Source organism: Lissotriton vulgaris, chromosome 3_1 (assembly GCF_964263255.1).
Source record: "Lissotriton vulgaris chromosome 3_1, aLisVul1.2, whole genome shotgun sequence".
In the NCBI taxonomy this organism is placed as follows: Eukaryota; Metazoa; Chordata; class Amphibia; order Caudata; family Salamandridae; genus Lissotriton; species Lissotriton vulgaris.
Window position 1 is genome coordinate 104,635,530 of NC_141689.1, and position 20,517 is coordinate 104,656,046.

The 20,517-nt window shown below is 46.8% G+C and overlaps 1 protein-coding gene across 2 annotated transcripts in view; it reads right to left on the reverse strand.

Annotated features, from left to right (window-relative positions):
• The window catches only part of LOC147726039 (CD209 antigen-like protein C), a 583,514-nt gene that overhangs the window by 350,545 nt on the left and 212,452 nt on the right, over window positions 1–20,517 (reverse strand). For both annotated transcript variants that reach the window (XM_086960156.1, XM_086960155.1), the window contains one exon: window positions 17,348–17,455. In XM_086960156.1, the coding sequence (XP_086816282.1) occupies window positions 17,348–17,455 (108 nt within the window). The remainder of the gene's footprint in view (window positions 1–17,347; window positions 17,456–20,517) is intronic.

Here is a 20,517-nt window from a genome sequence, read left to right on the forward strand (position 1 = left end):
AATGCGGTGGAACAGGCGGTTGCGCGTTCGCATCGCCTTCCCTCCATACCGGAGGAACCTCTCTCATGGGGTACTGTCGCGCCCTTTTTCTATCAGAAACATCATCCTCATCAAACGATCTAGAGCTGTTTCCCGTGCTCCTATAAGATAACAACAAATCCATGGCTTTCTCAACATCTGCGCCTATAATCATGCCTGCGTAAAATTTGAATCGCATGCGGGCTAGTTCCTGCACTCTGCGTTTTGGGTCATTGTCTCGTAAATCTTTCCAGAGGTACACACACATTTCCTCAAATACGTGTCTTTGAGTGGATGGATCCCACTGACGGAAAACTTCCATAACAGACTGAAGATCATATCTTACAGTATCAGTAACCCATTTGCGTGCTAACTCATTCAGTACTTCTCTTTCCTCGTAGTCGGGTAGTTGACTGCGCAACTGTCTACGTTCTGGTTTAGGGGTCGTTTTAGGCGACCCAAAGAAGGGCGAGAATAGACCAGTGACATTTCTTGCCACTCTCTGTCTGACAGAAGGAGAAGCTTGCGGCGAGGCAGATGCGCCAGAAAAGACAGGCTGATGTAAAGAGGAAGTCGAAGCAACAGCAGAGGAAGTGGAAGCAGTAGCAGGAGTAGTATCAGGATAAACAGGTGGAGCGGTAGGCAAAGTTGTAGAAGTAGATGGAGTATGTAGCAAAGGCGGCGGCCCTTGAGAAGGCTGCGCCGGAGAAGTAGGAACCAGCAGGAGAGAAGCTGGTGCTTGTGCAAGAGCTGCCTTTCGTGCGCTAGGGCGCGGTATAACAATACGTCTCGGGGGTCCAACAATACTCGATGTATGTGAGGGTGGTGAGTTCAATAAATGGGACATTAATGGATCCTTCTCGGATGCTCCCTTTGAGTCTTGTCCCCCATGTGGTAACATCGGGTAGCATTTATCTATTGCTAGTTTCTTGCTTCTGAGCATTTGTTCACTTTCCTGCTCTTCCTCATTATCCCTGTATGCGATGGCAGCTTGTACCATCGACATGCCTTTTTTAGTTTTCTTTGCTAACTTTATTTCTTTCTGTTTGGCTTCTTTGCGCCATAAGCGAAAAGAGTCAAACATCGCCGGCCGGGCTTTCTTCTTGAACAATTTGATCTCGAGGTTGTCTAATATTTCTGAGTCAAAACTACCATATTGGGGCCATTTTAAAACACCATCCTTGCGGGTGTATTTTATCCATACCTCATTATATGTGACCTACTCCATGCTTTATATATAACTCATATGTTGGAGTTCCAATCGGAGGAACCGGACACGAATCCTCTAATCGAGAGTCCTTACTACAACCAAGACAAAACAAGTTTCCAAGTCTGCTGAGACCAGGCATCTTCGCTCACTAGTCTAGCTTCAAACTTCAAGGGATTATCTAATTATGATATTGTCGTGAATCCCTCGGTTTTGTACTTGCAAGAACCAATACAAACCGTATCTCTGGGATACCAAAACTAAGAACCAAACTAAGAACTGGGAGACGCTCCACTTATACTTAACTAAATATTGAAGATCAGTGACGTCACTAGAAGACTCTTCTATCGTTTCGCTCTACCAAGGATCACTGGGTCCAAAACAGGGCGATAGTCAGGGCAGCAGTCCTTCGTAGCCGTCGGGACGCGGGGAACCTCGCAGCAAAGACCTTCGGAACCACGTCGACATGCAGGGGTCGCTGAAGTGGCTGGCCGTCCTCCGGAATTTTCACACGAAGCTCCTCATGAACATCTGGCTTGGACCGTCACCGCTTGATATCGCCCCGAGTTGGGCGCCAACTAAGGTGCCGGGTTTTTAGAGACCCGGTGGTGCCAGGGGATCACACCCGAAGACCTCTGAGTTCTCCCTGTTTTGGACTTACAGAAACACGGAGTCTTCTAGTTGAAGTCAGAGATCGATTTTTATTGGTTGCAACCAAGTAACATGCGTCCTAGAAGTACGACAACACGGGCCGTAAGTTCTCAGGAGACTGTTCGTTTTTACAGAACCAGCCTTCTCCTTATATACATAAATAACAGCTGCAGGCAAGAATTCTTGAGTTTATGATATGGCTATACAAATATTTCTACAATAATACAAAGAGCGAAGTCATGCTGGTCAGCACATATTTTAGATGTCCAGTTTGTGATGGATTACCCCGCCAGATCCAGAATTCCCATCAGATATCGATGAAACACCAATAAGGTCGGGCACCCTCCCATCATAAAACGGGTCATAAACAAGAATCATGGACAGGTGTATGTGTATGGAAAACAGGGTCTGCATGTAGTGAATGGTTTATGACATGTTGTGCCTTGATGATATCTTGCTCCGCCACTGGGCGAGGAGCTGCCCAAACAGGCTTGGCTGGAGGCAGTGGAGTCAGCTTCGGCCAGGTCATGGGGAAGTCAGCTACGGCGGACGTGTCCTTTTAGATCAAACTCGGTCTTAATCAATTGACTATATGAGGGCAAGTCATAAGATGGATGCCGTTTACAAAATGGAGTCTGAGGGTTCGGGACGGAAACTACGATTTAAGGGTGTTAGCATCGCTCGATCGTGACGCAAATGCATAGGGATAATGTCCTAATCATTACCGGTCCGTAGACACCTAATTCGTCATGGTACGACGATATTTTGTGACACGAGTGTTGGACCTCGATATCTGTGAAACAGCAGGGTCCGGATTTGCAGTACCACACCTTCCGTGTGTGCATGTACTGGGAACCGATCAATGGCATTATGTAGTGTTGTGTTAAAGTCCCCCCCTATGAGTAGTTCTCCTTCAGGGAGTTCTGAAAGGAATTTGCCAAGGCTCGGCAACGCCACAGCCTGTAGCGCCGGCGGGATGTAAACAGAGACCACAGTCAGTAGCCTACCCTCCCACTGGCCATGCACCGCCGCTAAGCGTCCCTGGTCGTCAATCTTCGTGGATTTCACTATGTATTGGGAGGATTTTTGCAGCAGTATGCCTGTGCCTCGAGACCCCGAGGTGAATTCTGCGTGTGCAATCATGCGGTATCCCTGCCTATTCAACGCTTGTGTGGCCGCCCCCACTAAGTGTGTTTCTTGCAAAAGAACCAGGGCGGGTCCCTGCCTCCTAATTCCCTGCAGCACCAGGCCTCTTTTAATCTTATCGCCCAGGCCCCTGACATTCCAGGACATTATTTGTAGTGGGGCTGGCGGGGTGAAACTATTTAACCTGGCCATGGCATTCGCCGGCAACGGGCCCCGGGAAGGGCCGCAGGGTGTGGGCCCTCCCGTGTCCCGTGGAAGGATCTCGTCCGGGAGTGGATCCATCTCCCCGTGCACGAGGTAGTGTGTTTGGGCAGGCACAAAGCGGGTGCAACCCCAGCATGCCTATTTGTCATGTGACCCCCCCCGTGTCATGTGGTGCCTTGCAGAGGCAGTGTCATACCAATCAGCATGTGCATGTGGCAAAACCTTAACTTTCAAGACCAACCGATCTCTAACATTAACCATCCCCCGTCCCCCACTCACCCCCCCCTCCCTGCCCCCTTGCTATACGGACTCAAAACATCCCGCCCCCCCAACTGAGCAGAGTGCATGCCCCAACCCCAAAACATTGTACTTGCGCGTCGGGGTGAGGGACTCTCCGCAGTCCGCGGTCCCTCAGTTTCTTCCCCGGAGGTCCATCACCCAGTGTCCAATGGCGGGCAGTAGGCTCGCAGCGCAATAAGTCTTGCAGATTATCAAACCTGGAGATCATTGATCTTCATTGTCCTTTTCCCCCACTTCGTCTCTTAGGGGCGAGCTGCATTCCGGGCCCCCTCCCGATGCCTGGGATTCTGGATGATGCCCAGTGTTACGGCCTTTCGGATGCCGGTTGGATCGCCGAGGGAGGGGGCCCGGCCTCCATCCCTCCAGCCAGTCGTGCACGGATACTGGGGTATCAAAGAACCATGTTTTATTTTCCGCTACCACCCGGAGTCTGGCCGGGAAGAGCATGGAATATGGGATTTCTCGTGCTCTGAGTTCTTTCTTCACCTCGAAGAAGGTTCTTCTCCTACGCGCGACATCCGCCGTATAGTCAGGAAAAAAGCCACAGTGGAATTCTGAAGTCTGATGGGAGGGGACGTCCTGGCCGCCTGTAAGATGGCGTCCCGGTCCCGGAAATTGAAGAGCCGAGCCACAATAGGCCGCGGAGATGCCCCCGGTTTCGGTTGACCACCTGGTACACGGTGTGCCCTCTCCACTGAAAATAAGGTGGACAGTCCTTTTGGCTTGAGTTCATTTGTGATCAGGCTTTCCACGTATAGGTCCATGGCTCTCGTGCCTTCCGATTCTGGTACACCAATTATGCGGACGTTGTTCCGTCTGGAGCGCCCTTCCTGCTCATCGAGCTTCTCACGTAGGACCTTGTTGTCCGTCGCCAACTTTTCCACCGCCTGTTGGAGTTCAGAGACATCCTCTACAAGGGATTTTGTGACCACTTCCATGGCGTTGACTTTCTCCGACATTTTGTGGAGGTCTGCTCTGAGCAACGTTACGTCCATTGAGATTGAGCCCACCGTCGTCTGTAGCTGAGCCAATGCCTGCATTACGTCGTCCAAAGTCGCCTTCTTACCTCCTGGAGCATCCTCGGATTTGCCTCCCGCCTCTCTTCCTGTTGTGGGGGAGATCGCCGGTTTGTCGCAGGCAAAACGGTCTATACGGGTCTGTGTAGTGCCACTCTTTGGTCCTTTTCCTGCCATGCCTGTGTTCTTCGTGGTTTTCAGGCCTTTCCGACCCAGCTTGTTCGGTCCACCCACCCGCAACAGCTGCAGTGCGTTGGAATCGTTGCCCACGTGCGTGGGTGACCAGGGAGCTCCCTTGCTGTCCACAGGCGCTAAATAGCCGAGTCCTGCCAGGCTCCATGGGCCCGTTCTGCCCCTATGCACCAGGTGCGGTCTTCAGAGTGTGGTCAGACCCACCAGCCGGGTGCAGGTACACTGTACAGTCTTTACATTCCTCAGAGCGGGTTGTGCTCCCACTAAAGTGTCCAGCTGCTGTCTGGGGCACCCAGACGCCCCGTGGTGGTAGTGGTTCCTTTGTGTCGGGGGTGAATAGCAATGGTTGTTGGGTGGCCAGCCCAGGCGTCCTCAAGTCGTCCGCACAGACAAAGAAAAAAGGGGGGGGTGTCTTATCCCCCGCGCCCCGTGCAATGTGCCGTAAGTCCCACCGGTGCGGAGGATGGCCGGGTGCTAGAGGCCGCTGGGGTCGTTTAGTGCCCTCGCCAGAGCGCAGTGTGTGGCAAGTCTCTTATCTGCCCTCGGCGCACTCGGACCCCCGGCTGGCAACGGGGGTGCTCCCTGTCCGGTCCGCCGGTTCCGTCTGTCCCCAACAGCGGGGCAGCACCCCTCCGCGGTCTGCTGGCGGGCACTAACCTCCGCCGGCCCGAAAATGGCGGCCGTCTTCCACAATCTGCAGCTTCACTCCGTGTGCGGCGGCCAGTCGTGCACCATGCGGGTCCGGAGGCGGCGGCCAAGGTGAGCAGGCGCCGCCACTCTATCTCCGGCCGCAGACAGTGTCCCGGCGATCGGTGTGTATACTGGGTTCCGGCAGCCTTTCTCGACGTGCGGGCACTTCCGGCGCAGGTCCCCCGGAGCGGTCACACTTCCTGTCGGGCTATTCGTGTAGGGAAGGTCCCGGCTCGAACAGTCGGAGCGGGCCAGTCCGCAGCTCCGATGGAGATTGGTCACCAGGCGTCGGATTTGGACGCCGCTTCCCGCCACCTGCACCGCCCGGTCCTGGGCTCTGGTTTCCCCCTTCAGGGCTCGAAAAATGTGACGGATTATGTGACGGATAGTTGGAGAGGCCGCCTCAACTGTGGAGCCTGTCCCCTATGCTGCCGCCATCATCGGCTGCTAGCCAAGGCCACCGCATTTCTCAGGTTTGACAGAATTCTGGTGGGAGTGGAATGTCAGACTGGGATTTGATATCGGTTCACGTCTCACCAATGATACAGTGCATTTATTTTAAAGGTTGAAATAATGATGTTTAGAGTACAACGTCCTTTGCCTGTTTAGCTACCAGGGACGAGGAAGTCTCTTTTCAAGAGATAAGTAAGTGGTTTCCTGTTCTGACCGGGACGACAGAAGAGAATAGCATTAAACTTCCCTAACTACATGTACTTTATTTTTAAATATAGATAGATAGGTTTGCCTGCCCTTTTTTTTTTTTAGGCCAAAGCACATTTATTCTGTGCATAACTTGTATAACTTGTGTCATGGTTCTTTTGTGATGTTGATATCTTTTGTTAGTACTATCGAATATCATAATAATATTGTTGTGGCTGCTGTATTTTGCCACCAGTGTCAGTGCAGAAATTCAAAGGAATATTTTGCTATATTGATTGTCTTCTGATTCCTTTGATTTCTTTTGAATCTATTTTCATTGCATGAGCACATTTGTCATCCCCTGCCCTCGCTTCAAGTTGCTGACCTAACACCAGCAGCTGTTTTGTTTGCATCATTATATCAGTCCCATCATTAGCGATGCAGGCCTGCTAGGTAGAAATGCGTGAACATTGGCTCTGATCTCTATAAATAGAAATGAAAGAATCAAAATAAGTGATTCATATATGACAACAGTCCCCTGGGGTACAGATAAACAGAGTGCTGCAATTGATGTAGATGTGGAATGTCACATTTAATATCACATTTAGTTTCAAAATAGCAGCCATCACAACTCTTAAATTACAACCTTTTGTCAATAGGCTCCCCTATTTTAACTCATTACAACCTAAATAATGTACATTGCGTTCCTTGACCATCACCCTGCACGCTTCTCACGACACCTTTTTGCATGCTTGAACTATAGTAATGGATCCTCCCACTTGACTATTCAGTCAAGTAGCAGGAAGAGGGGGAGGAGGGATTTCGCAGGCATTCACACTGAGGATTTAACAAGCACAAAATAATGCAGCACGAAGCAACTAAGCCCCAAATAATTTTCTTCTACCTGCGGCGAAATTCAACAACAGCCCATGCAGTAACAAAGGTGCCACCCCTCCAGGCAGAAGCTATAGCCCTAATGCAAGCACCACTCAAGGAAGTACAGCTACAGAACACGGAGTTAGCTAATTCAAAAGATATTGAAACTGTGTCTCGTTGCCAAGGAAGTTAGTGACACTAGACTTAGAGCAACGTAAATGTCGGAGTAGATGGTGAACTTTAGACAGAAGAAAGGAATTAGCAAAATAAGTCTGTTCTTCTCTCCCGACTTTATATGCAAGGAACTAGAGAGAGAAGAGGGGAGACAAATTGATGGAATGGAATGCACACTAAATACACAGAATTTTGGTCTTGAATAGCATATAACATTTCCTGGATGGAGATTAAATGACACCAATCACCTATCGACAACACTACACTTCAAAATATAGGTCCAATACATTAGTATAGGCCCTTATGAGAAACACACTGGAAAATACGACGTGTTACACAACATGCATTTCACACAATGAACGTGAGTTGGGTTTGTAGGCGCCTGTGTTTGACTTCATGGTCGCATGTTCCAATGCTGCTAGGTCTCCGGTGCATTTCAATCTTCTGAGGTGAATAGATGTGGGGTCTGATCAGCCCTTCATCATTCTAAGGTGGATAAAATGAGTAACATTGAGCAATAAGGATCTGCTATCTAGCGCCAAAATACCGTTCTGAGTGAACGTACGCTTTACAAAAAAAACCATGGTATTTTAAAGTAGGCTTTATTTAACTTAACGTACACTGGAACACAATGCGTGCGTTGGAAGGATTAATTGATTTTTTCCTGGGCTGCCGTTAGGAGTAGCGCTCCTGGCTGGCTGAAGAGTCCGGGCGTTGGACCAGACAGGAAGGCCATTAGAAATGAAATGCCCAGGATCACACAATTAGGTCAGGTTAGGTAGCTGGCTTGTTTTCCCCATTTCTTCATCCACAGACCACCGCTTAACATATAACAGTGCCATCCTCACAAGCAGATATATATATAATAGCACTAGGTACATTGCGTTCTTGAAGGGTTTTGCCTTCTTAGATGGCGCAATGAGAAGTAGTATTTTGTGTGTGTATCTAACATAAATATTGTGTATGTATATTAATGTTTTTCAGTTCTAGGTTCTTCAGAGCTGCAGAAAATATTATAATAACAAATTATGGGCCATATTATCAAGAACGGCGATAAGGGGCTTGATAATATGCCCTTCAGAATTCCCATAGAAGCCCAGGTTCTGGTCTGAAGGACATCAAACCTTGGCTTCTATGGGAATTCACAAGGGCATATTATCAAGCCCCTTATCACCGCTTTAGCAGCAGTTTCCTGCCGCTAACGCGGCGATAATGTTATCGCCGTTCTTGATAATATGGCCCTCAATTGTGAGGTGGAATTTTCTAAAATGCATTCTAATGTAGTACATTCGCCAGGGGCTACAAAGGACAGGATAAAAAGTAGTAATATTATGTTCATATAACGTTTATGTATTGATCTTTAGTAATGAGTATATGACAATGCACACGGATAGTGTGCATTGAATAACAATGCTTAGTAGTATAATGTTTTACAGATACAATGTGTACACATTTAATATTATGTTTATATATTGATCTTTAGTAATGAGTATATGCCAATGCAGAGGGATAGTGTGCATTGAATAACAATGCTTCAAAGTATAATGTTTAAAGGGTACAATGTGTACAGCTTTATTATGTTTTTCAATAAATAGGTGTAGTATTTAAGGGTGTTTGCAATTAAATTTCAAGGTATAAAGGATTGGCACAGTTTGACAACTATGAGTATTTTGATTTCCAAAGGTATTACTGTGACAGAGATTTTCCTCTGTGTTTGCTGTTGGGACAAGCTATAGTACAATGTTCTAATTCTTCTTTTGCCTTTGAAGATAATGGATTTCTTTTTAAAGTCTTGTATAGGGATGCCAATATAATTTTTAGGTGTTTTCCTTCATTCCCACACAGAGTGTAATAGGTTTCCTCTTTTCAAAATGTTTGCATGCATGTGCTTGATGATAAATGTTTTCATCCTCTCATATCTGGTTAGAAAACTTCACTGGTGCAAATGTGTTCTGTAATTCTGACAATTTGCCCCACACATTGCACCACTACTGCTTTCATACCTAGCAATGGGTAATAGACTGGGAGTGTTTGGTAAAGAATAGTTCATGTGTGCTACCAACATATACGAATGTAAATGTTCAACATGATTTAAGAGAGACACCTTTCCCCGATGAAGATGTAGATCTAATAGTTCATGGTTCATACATCAGCGATAACGCAGGCTCAATGCAAATTTCTTACGCAGTGGGCATGGCTAGAAATGTACTGGAATGTACTGCGAGATTACCAACATAAAGGAGGAAAAGTGACCATTTACAGTTTTTACACAGACTGCAAATATGATTTTGAGGTGGCCCCTGATCTTCATCAGCTGTGAGCTATGAGGAGATTTCTCACCAAAGCTGGCCAACAAATTCAGCATGCACCATTAATAGCACTACTATTGCAATGCCTGTTGCTACTAAAGAGAGTTCCAAATGTAGAATGTGCTGCACACACCACCTCCAAGGACTATGTATCAAGAAGTAAAGAATTTATTGATGCAGACATAAAAAAGGAATAGCATTAACAGGTTGTGAGAACACAATGGTTCAAATTCCTTGTAGTCCACATGATATCATGATATAAAGATAAAGGATGATGATATGTATTATGACCCAAAGTATATTACTCAAAGGGTGGGGTGGAAGAAAAGAAGGAATGGAAAAGGGGAGGATGTAGGCAAACAGAAGAGGGAATATGGATAGGCCCAAATGGAAAGATATGTTTAGCAACAATAATGCTTGCTCCCTTGGCCCGACTTTTTCATGGTCCATCACATGTAGGACATGATGGAATGATCAGACTGTTTTTCTTCTGCTGGTACAACGGTAACATTGGAACGGGTACTTCCACTGCCCAAGGCCACTTAATTTCCCCACATTAAATGGACTTCATCAACATGCCCTCTACTCAAAAGTACAAGTACATGTTGGTTATTGTGTGCATGTTCAGCACATGAACTGAGGTATACCCATCCAAGAACTGCAATACACAAACGGTTCCCAAATGCCTCCTTAAAGAGTGCATACCACGCTTTTAAGTACCTATGCTTTTGGGTTCTGACAATGGACCACCATTCATCTCACATGTGATTGGGGGGTTGTGCAAGGGGCTAGGAGCTACCCAGAAACTACATTGTGCCTCTCTTCCAACAGCAGCAGGTGGTGCTAAGAGAAAAAAACGAGTGTTGAAAAATAAGATAGGGAAGATTTGTGCATCCACTAAGCTCACCTGGATTGATGCACTACCACTTGCTCTGTTGTCCATGAGAAGCACCTCAGACAGAGTGACAAAGCTCAGCCCACATGAAACTCTGCAGTAACTCCGGCACCACCACAGGACAGAGTATCCAGTGCGTTCCCCTGCATCACATCAATCAATCAATCAATCAGTGACACTTATAAAGCGCGCTACATACCCGTAGGGTCTCAAGGCGCTGGGGGGGGTGGAGGGGGGGGGGGTGCCGCTACTGCTTGAACAGCCAGGTCTTCAGCTTCTTCCTGAAGGAGAGGTGGTCTTGGGTCAGGCGTAGGTCGGTCGGGAGGGAGTTCCAGGTCTTGGCGGCCAGGTAGGAGAAGGACCTTCCTCCTGTAGTCGCTCTTCGGATGCGGGGGACGGCGGCGAGGGCGTGGTTGGCTGATCGGAGGTGGCGTTTGGGAGCGTAGAAGTTGACTCGGCTGTTGAGGTAGCTCGGGCCTTGGTCGTGTAGGGCTTTGTGTGCGTGGGTGAGGAGGCGGAAGGTGATTCTTTTGTTGACGGGAAGCCAGTGGAGGTCTCTCAGATGTCCGGAGATGTGGCTGGTTCGTGGGATGTCGAGGATGAGTCTGGCTGAGGCGTTCTGGATCCGCTGGAGTCTCTTCTGGAGCTTGGCGGTGGTACCGGCGTAGAGGGCGTTGCCGTAGTCCAGTCGGCTGGTGACGAGGGCCTGGGTGACGGTCTTCCTGGTCTCGGTGGGGATCCACCAGAAGATCTTCCGTAGCATGCGTAGGATGTTGAAGCACGCCGAGGAGACGTTGTTGACTTGCCTGGTCATGGAGAGGGAGGAGTCCAGGATGAAGCCTAGGTTGCGTGCATGGTCTGTCGGTTTGGGTGCGGTGCCCAGGGCGGGAGGCCACCAGGAGTCGTCCCAGGCGGAGGGTGAGGAGCCCAGGATGAGGACCTCCGTCTTGTCCGAGTTCAATTTCAGGCGGCTGGTCGTCATCCACTCGGCTACCTCTTTCATCCCTTCGTGCAGGTTGGCTCTGGCGGCGGCGGGGTCGTTGGTCAGGGAGAGGATCAGTTGGGTGTCGTCGGCGTAGGAGATTATGCTGAGGTTGTGTTTGCGTACGATGGCCGCGAGGGGGCTCATGTAGACGTTGAAGAGGGTGGGGCTCAGGGATGATCCTTGGGGGACACCGCAGATGACTTCGGAGGTCTCTGACTTGTACGGTGGTAGGCGGACTCTCTGTGTTCTTCCGTCGAGGAAGGAGATGATCCATTCCAGCGCCTTGTCCTGGATTCCGATGTTGCTGAGGCGCCGTACTAGGGTGCGGTGGCAGACCGTGTCGAATGCCGCAGAGAGGTCTAGGAGGATGAGGGCCGCTGTTTCTCCATTGTCCATCAGGGCTCGGATGTCATCGGTGGCGGCGATGAGGGCGGTCTCGGTGCTGTGATTGGCTCGGAAGCCGGACTGAGAGGGGTCGAGCGATCCGTTCGTCTCGAGGAAGGCGGCCATCTGCTTGTTGACGGTCTTCTCGATGACTTTGGCTGGAAACGGGAGGAGCGAGATGGGGCGGTAATTCTTGAGGTCGGTGGGGTCCGCTGTTGGTTTCTTGAGTAGAGCGCTGAGTTCGGCGTGTTTCCAGCTCTCAGGGAAGATGGTGGTGTCGAAGGATGTGTTGATGATGTCTCGCAGGTGGGGTGCGATGACAGCGTCGGCCTTGTTGAAGACGTGGTGAGGGCAGGGGTCGGTCGGTGATCCGGAGTGGATGGAGTTCATCGTGCGGATGGTGTCTTCGGTGCTGATCGGGCTCCAGGCGTGGAGGGTGGTGGTGGGGGGAGGTTGTTCGGTCATGGTGTGCGTTGGTTGGTTGTTGAAGCTGTTGTGTATGTCCGCGATCTTGTTGTGGAAGTATGAAGCAAGGGAGTTGCAGAGGTCTTGCGATGGGGTGATGTCGTTGTTTCCTGCGCTGGGGTTGGAAAGCTCTTTCACGATGTTGAAGAGTTCCTTGCAGTTGTGTGCGTTGTTGTCCAACCGGTCCTTGAATGCTGTTTTCTTGGCGGCGCGGATCAGCTGGTGGTGTTTCCGGGTGGCAAGTTTGAAGGAGGTCCTGTTGTCCGGTGTTGGTTCCCTTCTCCAGACTTTCTCGAGGGCTCGGCAGTTCTTCTTGGAGCTCTTGAGTTCGTTCGTGAACCATGGGGCCTTCTTGCTGCCGGGTCTGCTGGGCGGGGTCCTCAGTGGGGCGAGTTCGTCCGCGCAGTTGCTGATCCACTTCGTGAGGTTGTCGGCGGCCTGGCTGGGGTTCGCTGAGCTGGCAGGAGGGTGCTGGCTCAGGGAGGTGGCGAGCTGGTCTGCTGTGATCTTGCTCCAGCTTCTGCGGGCGGCCTGTTGCTGGTGTTGGTGGGTCGTCGTTCTCTTGAAGGTGAAGTGGACGCAGCTGTGGTCCGTCCATTGAAGCTCTGTGGCGTGGCTGAAGTCGATGTCTGTGCTGGAAGAGAAGACTGCGTCGAGTGTGTGTCCGGCGAGGTGGGTTGGGGTGGACACCAGTTGCTTGAGTCCAAGGTTGGCGAGGTTGTCGAGCAGGGTGCTGGTGTTGCGGTCGTTGTTGTTCTCCAGATGGAAGTTGAGGTCTCCCAGGAGGATGTAGTCGGCGGAGGGGAGGGCATGCGGGCTGACGAAGTCGGCGATGTCCTCGCTGAATTGTGTGCGTGGTCCAGGGGGTCGGTAGATCAGGGTGCCTCTGAGGGTGGTGTTCGGGTTGGTGTGGATCTGGAAATGCAGGTGTTCGGCGCTGGTCAGGGTGTTGTCGGTGCTGGTCGTGAGACGGATGGTGTTCCTGTGGATGATGGCGATGCCTCCTCCCATCTGGTTGGCGTTTCGGTCCCTCCGGACGATCTTGTAGCCCTCTGGGATAGCGATGGCGATGTCGGGAGCTGAAGAGGCGTTCATCCAGGTCTCCGTGAGGAAGGCAACGTCAGGGGCTGTGGCGTCTAGAAGGTTCCAGAGTTCGATGGCGTGTCTGTGGACGGAGCGGGTGTTGAGCAGGATGCACTTGAGGTGGGTGCTGCTGGTGTTCGACTTGGCGGGTGCTGGTGCGAGGCTGGTCCGGATGCAGGAGAACTTGCAGGCGTGACAGCAGAAAGGTCCGTGGGTACCTCGTGGCGTGGCTTGATGGCATTCTGGGAGTCGGCCGGTGTTGAGAGCGGTGAGGGTGGCGGCGGAGTACGTCAGGCGGGTAGGACGGGGTCTCCGTGGGCCAGGGGTCCTGGCACTGGGCGCGGTCCAGGCGCGGACGGGCGTAGACGGGCTTACCTTTGGCGCGCCTTCGGCGCACAATCGGCGCGCCCGCTGCGCGTGACCGCTGCGCGTTCGCACGGTCGCCATATAAAGGCGAAGTGCGCGGGTGGGCGGAGCAGCTGGGAGGCGGGAGCGGGGAGGGAACAGAATAGAAAAGGGGCGGGGTCTGCGGTGGTGGCGGGAAGCGGGGAGCGGGGAGGGAAGATGGAGGGCGGCGAGGTAGACGGGCACACAGGAAGGACACAAACTGGAGAAATAAACAGGCACTAATGGAGAACACAGGGGCTAACACGGGCAAAAACTACAATAATAACAAGCACAAATGACGTTCAAAATAAGCAAAACAAACGACAGCAGAGTCTAATGGAAAGCACAGGCGCTAACACGGGCAAGAAGTACAATAAAAACAAGCACAAATGACGTTCAAAATAAAACAAAACAAACGAAAACGGAGTCAGCCGGCGGCGAGGCAGGCAGCGCGGCAGGGACCAGGCTAAGGGGCACACGCAGCAGCTGGTGGCCGTGCGGCGCGGGGGTGTCCCACAAGTGGGTCACACTTACCTGTGTCGCACGGTCGCCATATAAAGGCCAAGTGCGCGGGTGGGCGGAGCAGCTGGGAGGCGGGAGCGGGGAGGGAACCGAATAGAAAAGGGGCGGGGTCTGCGGTGGTGGCGGGGAGCGGGGAGGGAAGATGGAGGGCGGCGAGGTAGGCGGGCACACAGGAAGGACACAAACTGGACATCAAGGACAGACTCGTTACAACATGTGTTCCACGAAAAGTACCAAGTGATAATGGTATCCCAAGCTCATCTTGAAGGGTTGCGCTTGCTGCACACAGCAGATAAAGGAAGAATGTGTAAGTGCCCCAATGATACATCAACTAAAGGCGTCTCGAACATCTATGCCCCAACCACTTAGATCTACAAGTTGTGACAACAAGACATCTTTACCTTCTTCATCACTTTGTTTTCTTCATATTGAAAGTGCCTAGGTAACAGAAGTGCTTGTAACCTCTCAAATTACTTGAAGACAGGCACCAACGGTTACTTTTTCTGTTTACATGTATGATCACTGAGGCTCTGCATTATTCCTCAGCAGATTTTTGAAAAGAATAAAAGTACAGCAGAAGATAAGACATTCTTCCAACTTGTCACACTAGCCACATGTACCACCAATTGGAACAATGCCTCAAGACTTTCAGAACAATGAGAGCAAATAACCATGGGTGCTACTAGTAGTATTGACCCCCATTGCTGCCATTATATTGACTACGCTCTTTTAGTGCATTCTGATCACAGTTCTATACCTGAGATACTGCTTAAATGACACAGAGATATTGTTCCAAATTGAATAAATAGCTATTGATAAAGATGGGACAGGGGGACAGTTGGCAGGGCAGGATGTTAAGTTTACACACACCGGCCTACAGACACAGAAAACAGCATGTGCTACAATGTCCAACCTGTCTCTAAATACGTGGGCTGTGTCCTAATGTGTGATGTGCTCTTCAGCCAGCACACTATGTCCGTAGCAGTTGCAGCTCCAGAGAGCAGCAGAATTAGCAAAGGGAGAGCAAGGATAGAATAGGGAATGTGAATAACTTAGCACTTATAGCAGTTGTAGAAGTGACAACAATAGGACTACACTAAATGCAGCCTGCTACCATTACTAAATGCCAGGTCGATAGCCCCCAACTCACCACTAGTAGATGTTAACAGAGATAGGATTTAAATTTAGATCCACCATCACCAACACAGACACCATATGCATCCCTCATTAACATACCTGAAGGAGAGTATAGAGTTAAGGAAGACACAGGAGAACGAATGTCCCAAATATGCCAATATGGATGACACCCCTGGGATACACCAACTAGAAGGAGGACCTGAAAGGTATGCTGTAAGAATTTTGTTCAAGAATGAACAAGAGGAAGAAATGTAGCAGGTTCTAGTTTTTACCATATAGTGCCCCATGCCCATTCTGTGTACACCTGCATGAGAACCTGAAAAGGCCCCACCAGCCAGAGTGGTGTTAAGTTGACCATACTGTCTCAGTTGTTCTTTTAATGTAGTAGGCCCAAAATGGCTCTGTGCTGAAATACAAATTATTTCTTCTGGGACATACACAATGCTTCGGCTCTGACTTCTTCGCAAACACACTGCCCATAAGGCCCTCACTCCTTCGATGTGCTCTTCTTCTCTTACACCCATGTAGATACCGCAAGAACTGGGAACTTCCCGAGCTAAGAGGAACATCACGCATTACCTGATGGTGGGGGCCATTTGTCACCTTTCAATCTTTCATATTATTTTATTTTATGCTAGCTTTAATGTAACTAAGACATGCAGCATGACGTGAGAATATGACCTTTTGGTAAACCTTTGTAATGTGGGTGTCACTACTGTGTTCCTAATATTTCCTAGCAGTGGCCAAAAGTCCACGGTCGATAGATCATCATTTAAAGAGTATAAAAGAGCTGCCCACAGTGCATTCATTGAACTACCTCACACAAATGACCCCTTGGGTCATGACGCAGGTGTGGTTCCCCTCAGCCATCTATCTAGGATCCTTGGCTGAGGCTATGATGCACAGTGTTTTTTGAAAATGTTTTCTTTTCTCTCTCCTCTGCATTACCATTCATTTAGAAATATATTTGCATTGCATGCATTTGTGCTTCATTCCAGAAATGTGTCTTTAAATGCCCAGCCTTTGCTAAGACTCCCAGGCTCATTGTTGAATTTTAAAGTGTTTCTTTACACTTCTTGTTGACGTGGTTTAATTGCAATAAAGTGCAAGCAAGCCTGATTCAATATCTGTCACTCGCACATGTGTTTTCTCATATTATGTAGAGGCACCCCCTCAAATTAAGCCGCCCTGGTCTAGTGCCCCAAGACCATAACATTTTACCCTCCAACAAACCTCTCTTTTAAGGATCAAACCAGTTCTCTCCCCTCTTCCTGCTTTCATTCCTTAAAAGTGCTAAAGTAAATATTTCCTTTTTGCCTTCAGATCTGCAGGTAGCGATCACTTCCATGGAGCTATTCCATTAGACTATTGTAATGCTCTTCATGTTGGAGCCCAAAATAATTTTTGGAATAGACTCCAAAACACTTAATGCAGCATTCAGGGTTCTGAAAAGTATTTTAAAAATCTGAACCCGTTTGTAAAACTAGGCGTGATCTACTTTGGCTACCCATCAAAAAGGGAATTGCCTTTGAAGCACAAATCACTTTACCATGCAGACCCTGCTCTGCTTAAACACAAACTCAGGTGGGACACCACAAACAGACCCTTACGATCAGCTTCAGCTAACAAAGTGTCTGTTCCAACTATCGGCAAAGATTCCTGGAGAGGTAGAAGTTTTTCTTATTCAACCACTCGCCTTTGAAATCAAAAGCCAGACCTTCTAAGGAATACCCTCAACCATCCGGCTTTTAGAAAGTCACTGAAAACCTGGCCGTTTCCTTCTGCCTTTTAATCATCGTATTTCTTGTTCCAGTCCTTTCACTTCAGGTAGCGCCAAGACGCCTTTGGCATATGTTGCACTTTATACATTAAATCAAGTCAAATCAAATCTGATATTCCTTATTCAGCATTCGCTCAATTGTCACCAGAAGCACAGCAACTTTTTCTGTTAACATATTTATTTATATTTTTCTCAAATGAAGTATTCAGCTGTGCTCGTGCATCAAGTACATCATTAAACAAACCACACATTGTCACCCGTGTCACCTGGTAGACTAGTTTACTTACCTGGTAGATCCTTTACTGACTCTGATGAGGATATATCAACCTTTAATACATCTTGCATTCTTTTCACTGCGTTGCTAATCTCCTTCAGATAGTTCTGTGTTTTCCAATCTATTATGACACAAAAATCCAGACATGCCATTAACAATTTAATTATTTAGACAGAGAAAGTACATGCAACAAAAGATAACGAAAAGATCTTTGCTGAAAAATTGCCGCTCAATTTTGCTTTTGCCTCAAATTGTACATGCAACGGAAGATAAAGAAAAGATCTTTGCTGAAATATTGCCGCTCAATTTGAGGCTTTTGCGGCTGCTAATATACTACTACAAATGCAGTGTGCACAATTGTCAAACTCTTTTTTGGCGATTGGTTTAACCTTTTACAAAAAAAAGTTGACTGCCACTTCTAAAATGGAAATTTTGCTTCCCGAACTAGGAATTGTAAGCCTGTGTGCGCTAACACAGTTGACAAAAGATATCCTTCATGGCAGATATTTCCGATTGAGCAGAAAAGAGTGAAGTAAATTGGGAGAAAGTAGTGGAAAAGAGCCCAGAAAAGGTACAACTTGCAGGGATTCCCTGAATTGGTACAGCCCTGCGAGGTTTATTTGATTTTAAACCTAAATAACCAGAATATTCAGGTGTTTATCTAAACCACTCCCATAGGCAGAAAAATTAACTTTATGGAAGGCCTAATATTTAAATATTTATTTCAGTAGCTTCATGTAGAGTGAATATGGCCAGAAGTATTAGAACACTTTCCATGTACAAATGTCAGGGCCTGGTTTAGTGTTTGGCAGATGGTACTGCATCCGTTCGGGTGGTTGAGGACATTACCTCAACCCTCCTTACGGGTGCCACCCCACCCATCATACTTAAAGATGCCCATGGCCAGTGTTAAACTCTGTACTTTTGACTTTTTTTTTGTTTCTCAGAAGCAAACCCTAAAGCAGGAGCTTGTTTCAGACAAACACACATCTAATTACCCCCACACCCTGGGAGAATTCTTCTAGGATGTTGGAGTATTATGTTTTTACTATCACTCACCACGAGGTTTTTCCTGGGACTGACTCTCAGAAAAAAAATTACATTACATTGTCTAACCCAGATACATTAGGAAAGACGTTTCAAACTGTGCATTGGAACGACCTCTGGCCAATAATGAAGATGAAAATGACATGTAATTAGACATGGGGTTGTGGGCTCTCTCTCATTTCTGAACACTTTGGTACTTAGCTTTAATTACACAGACATGGTGCATACTAAGGCATTGTCCCATAGTTATAAATGTCCTTGGTGTTGCCTGCTCCCAAGGGTTTGGAATTGTACTTTTGCACAAGAAGCTGATGGACTGTTACACTTTTAACTGCATATCTATATATATATATATATATATATATATATATATATATATATATATATATATATATATATATATATATATATATATATATATATATATATAGATATATGCAGTTATATTTAGGAATAGTTAGGAATTAGCATTTGAAAAACCTTTGAAATTCACTGAAAAAACCATAGGTTTCACACCAGTTATAGTTAGGAATTAGCATTTAAAAAACCTATTAAATTCACTGAAAAAACCATAGGTTTCACACCAGTTATAGTTAGCTGGAAGTTTTACTCGCATAAAACCATTGAAATTCCCACGTTATAGTTAGTTGGACTCACTATAACTTGCGCGTGCAATGCACTGCTGATGACGTCACATATTACATCACTCATGACATGGTCAGTGACATCACTTATGACATCACTGATGACACAAGCCAGTGAATGTGTGTCTTTCTTTAAAATTAATATGTTTAATATTTGTATTTGTAAAGGTTGATGGAAGAATAAATGGTTAAATAAGTGTGTAAATGGATGTTTTTTTTTAAAAAAATGATTGGTTAACTGCTTTATTAAGTGTATTTTATTGAATACATATATTAGCGAGTAACTTTTAAATATTGAAATATATGTATCAGTGTTTCACTTTGTGTATAAGTAGCTGCATGGGTTGGTGGCTGACTCACTGTTTGTATGTGTTTTGAAGACAGCATATGTGCAGGACTTTATGGGTGGATGAGTGTGTATATGTGTGTGTTAGTGAGTGAATGACTGTCTCACTATTGTGTTTTATAGTAACGACATATATTTTATTCTAGTGTATGTGAGTTTTGATGTATATAAGTGGGTATATGTGAGAGTAAGAGATTGTAAGAGTTCCTGTTTAAATAAGTATATGTTTATATAAATAATTGTTTAAGAGAGTAAGTATGTGTAAGTTTCCTTAGAAGTAAAGTGGTAGTGTGTGTATAGCTGTATATGCAAATTAATAGATGTTCAATAGTTTATTTGTATGTGTGAGTATGTGTGTGAGTAACTTTTGGGTGACTGTTGGTGTGTAACAGGATATATAGGTGTATCACTACATATCATGAGTGAGTACATGTATGAGTGACTATATAGAACTGTTGGTGAATGAGTGGATGTGTATATAGATGCTGGAATTATTGATTTTGTTGTTGTAACTGGTATGGGTATCTGCATTGTTTTGAAAATTTTAGTTTGTATTTTTGAATATGTGTTTCAAGGGTTACATTACAGTGAAAGGAGGTATGTCACTCTGTCACAAGGATGCTGTCATCAGTGATGTCATGAGTGATGTCACTGACCATGTCATGAGTGATGTAATATGTGACGTCATCAGCAGTGCATTGCACGCGCAAGTTATAGTGAGTCCAACTAACTATAACGTGGGAATTTCAATGGTTTTATGCGAGTAAAACTTCCAGCTAACTATAACTGGTGTGAAACCTATGGTTTTTTAAGTGAATTTAATAGGTTTTTTTAAATGCTAATTCCTAACTATAACTGGTGTGAAACCTACAGTTTTTTCAGTGAATTTCAAAGGTTTTTCAAATGCTAATTCCTAATTATAACTGGTGTAAAACCTATGTTTTTTTCAGTGAATTTCATAGGTTTTTTAAATGCTAATTCCTAACTACATATAAGACCCCAAACCTATGTTTTTTCCTTTGAATTTAAACATTTTGTTAATAGCAAATGTCTATAGCTATAAAATGTAATATTTTTGAAAATGAATGAATCTTATATTTTATTTATATTTAAAACAATTTTTTTTAATGTATATATATTTATTAT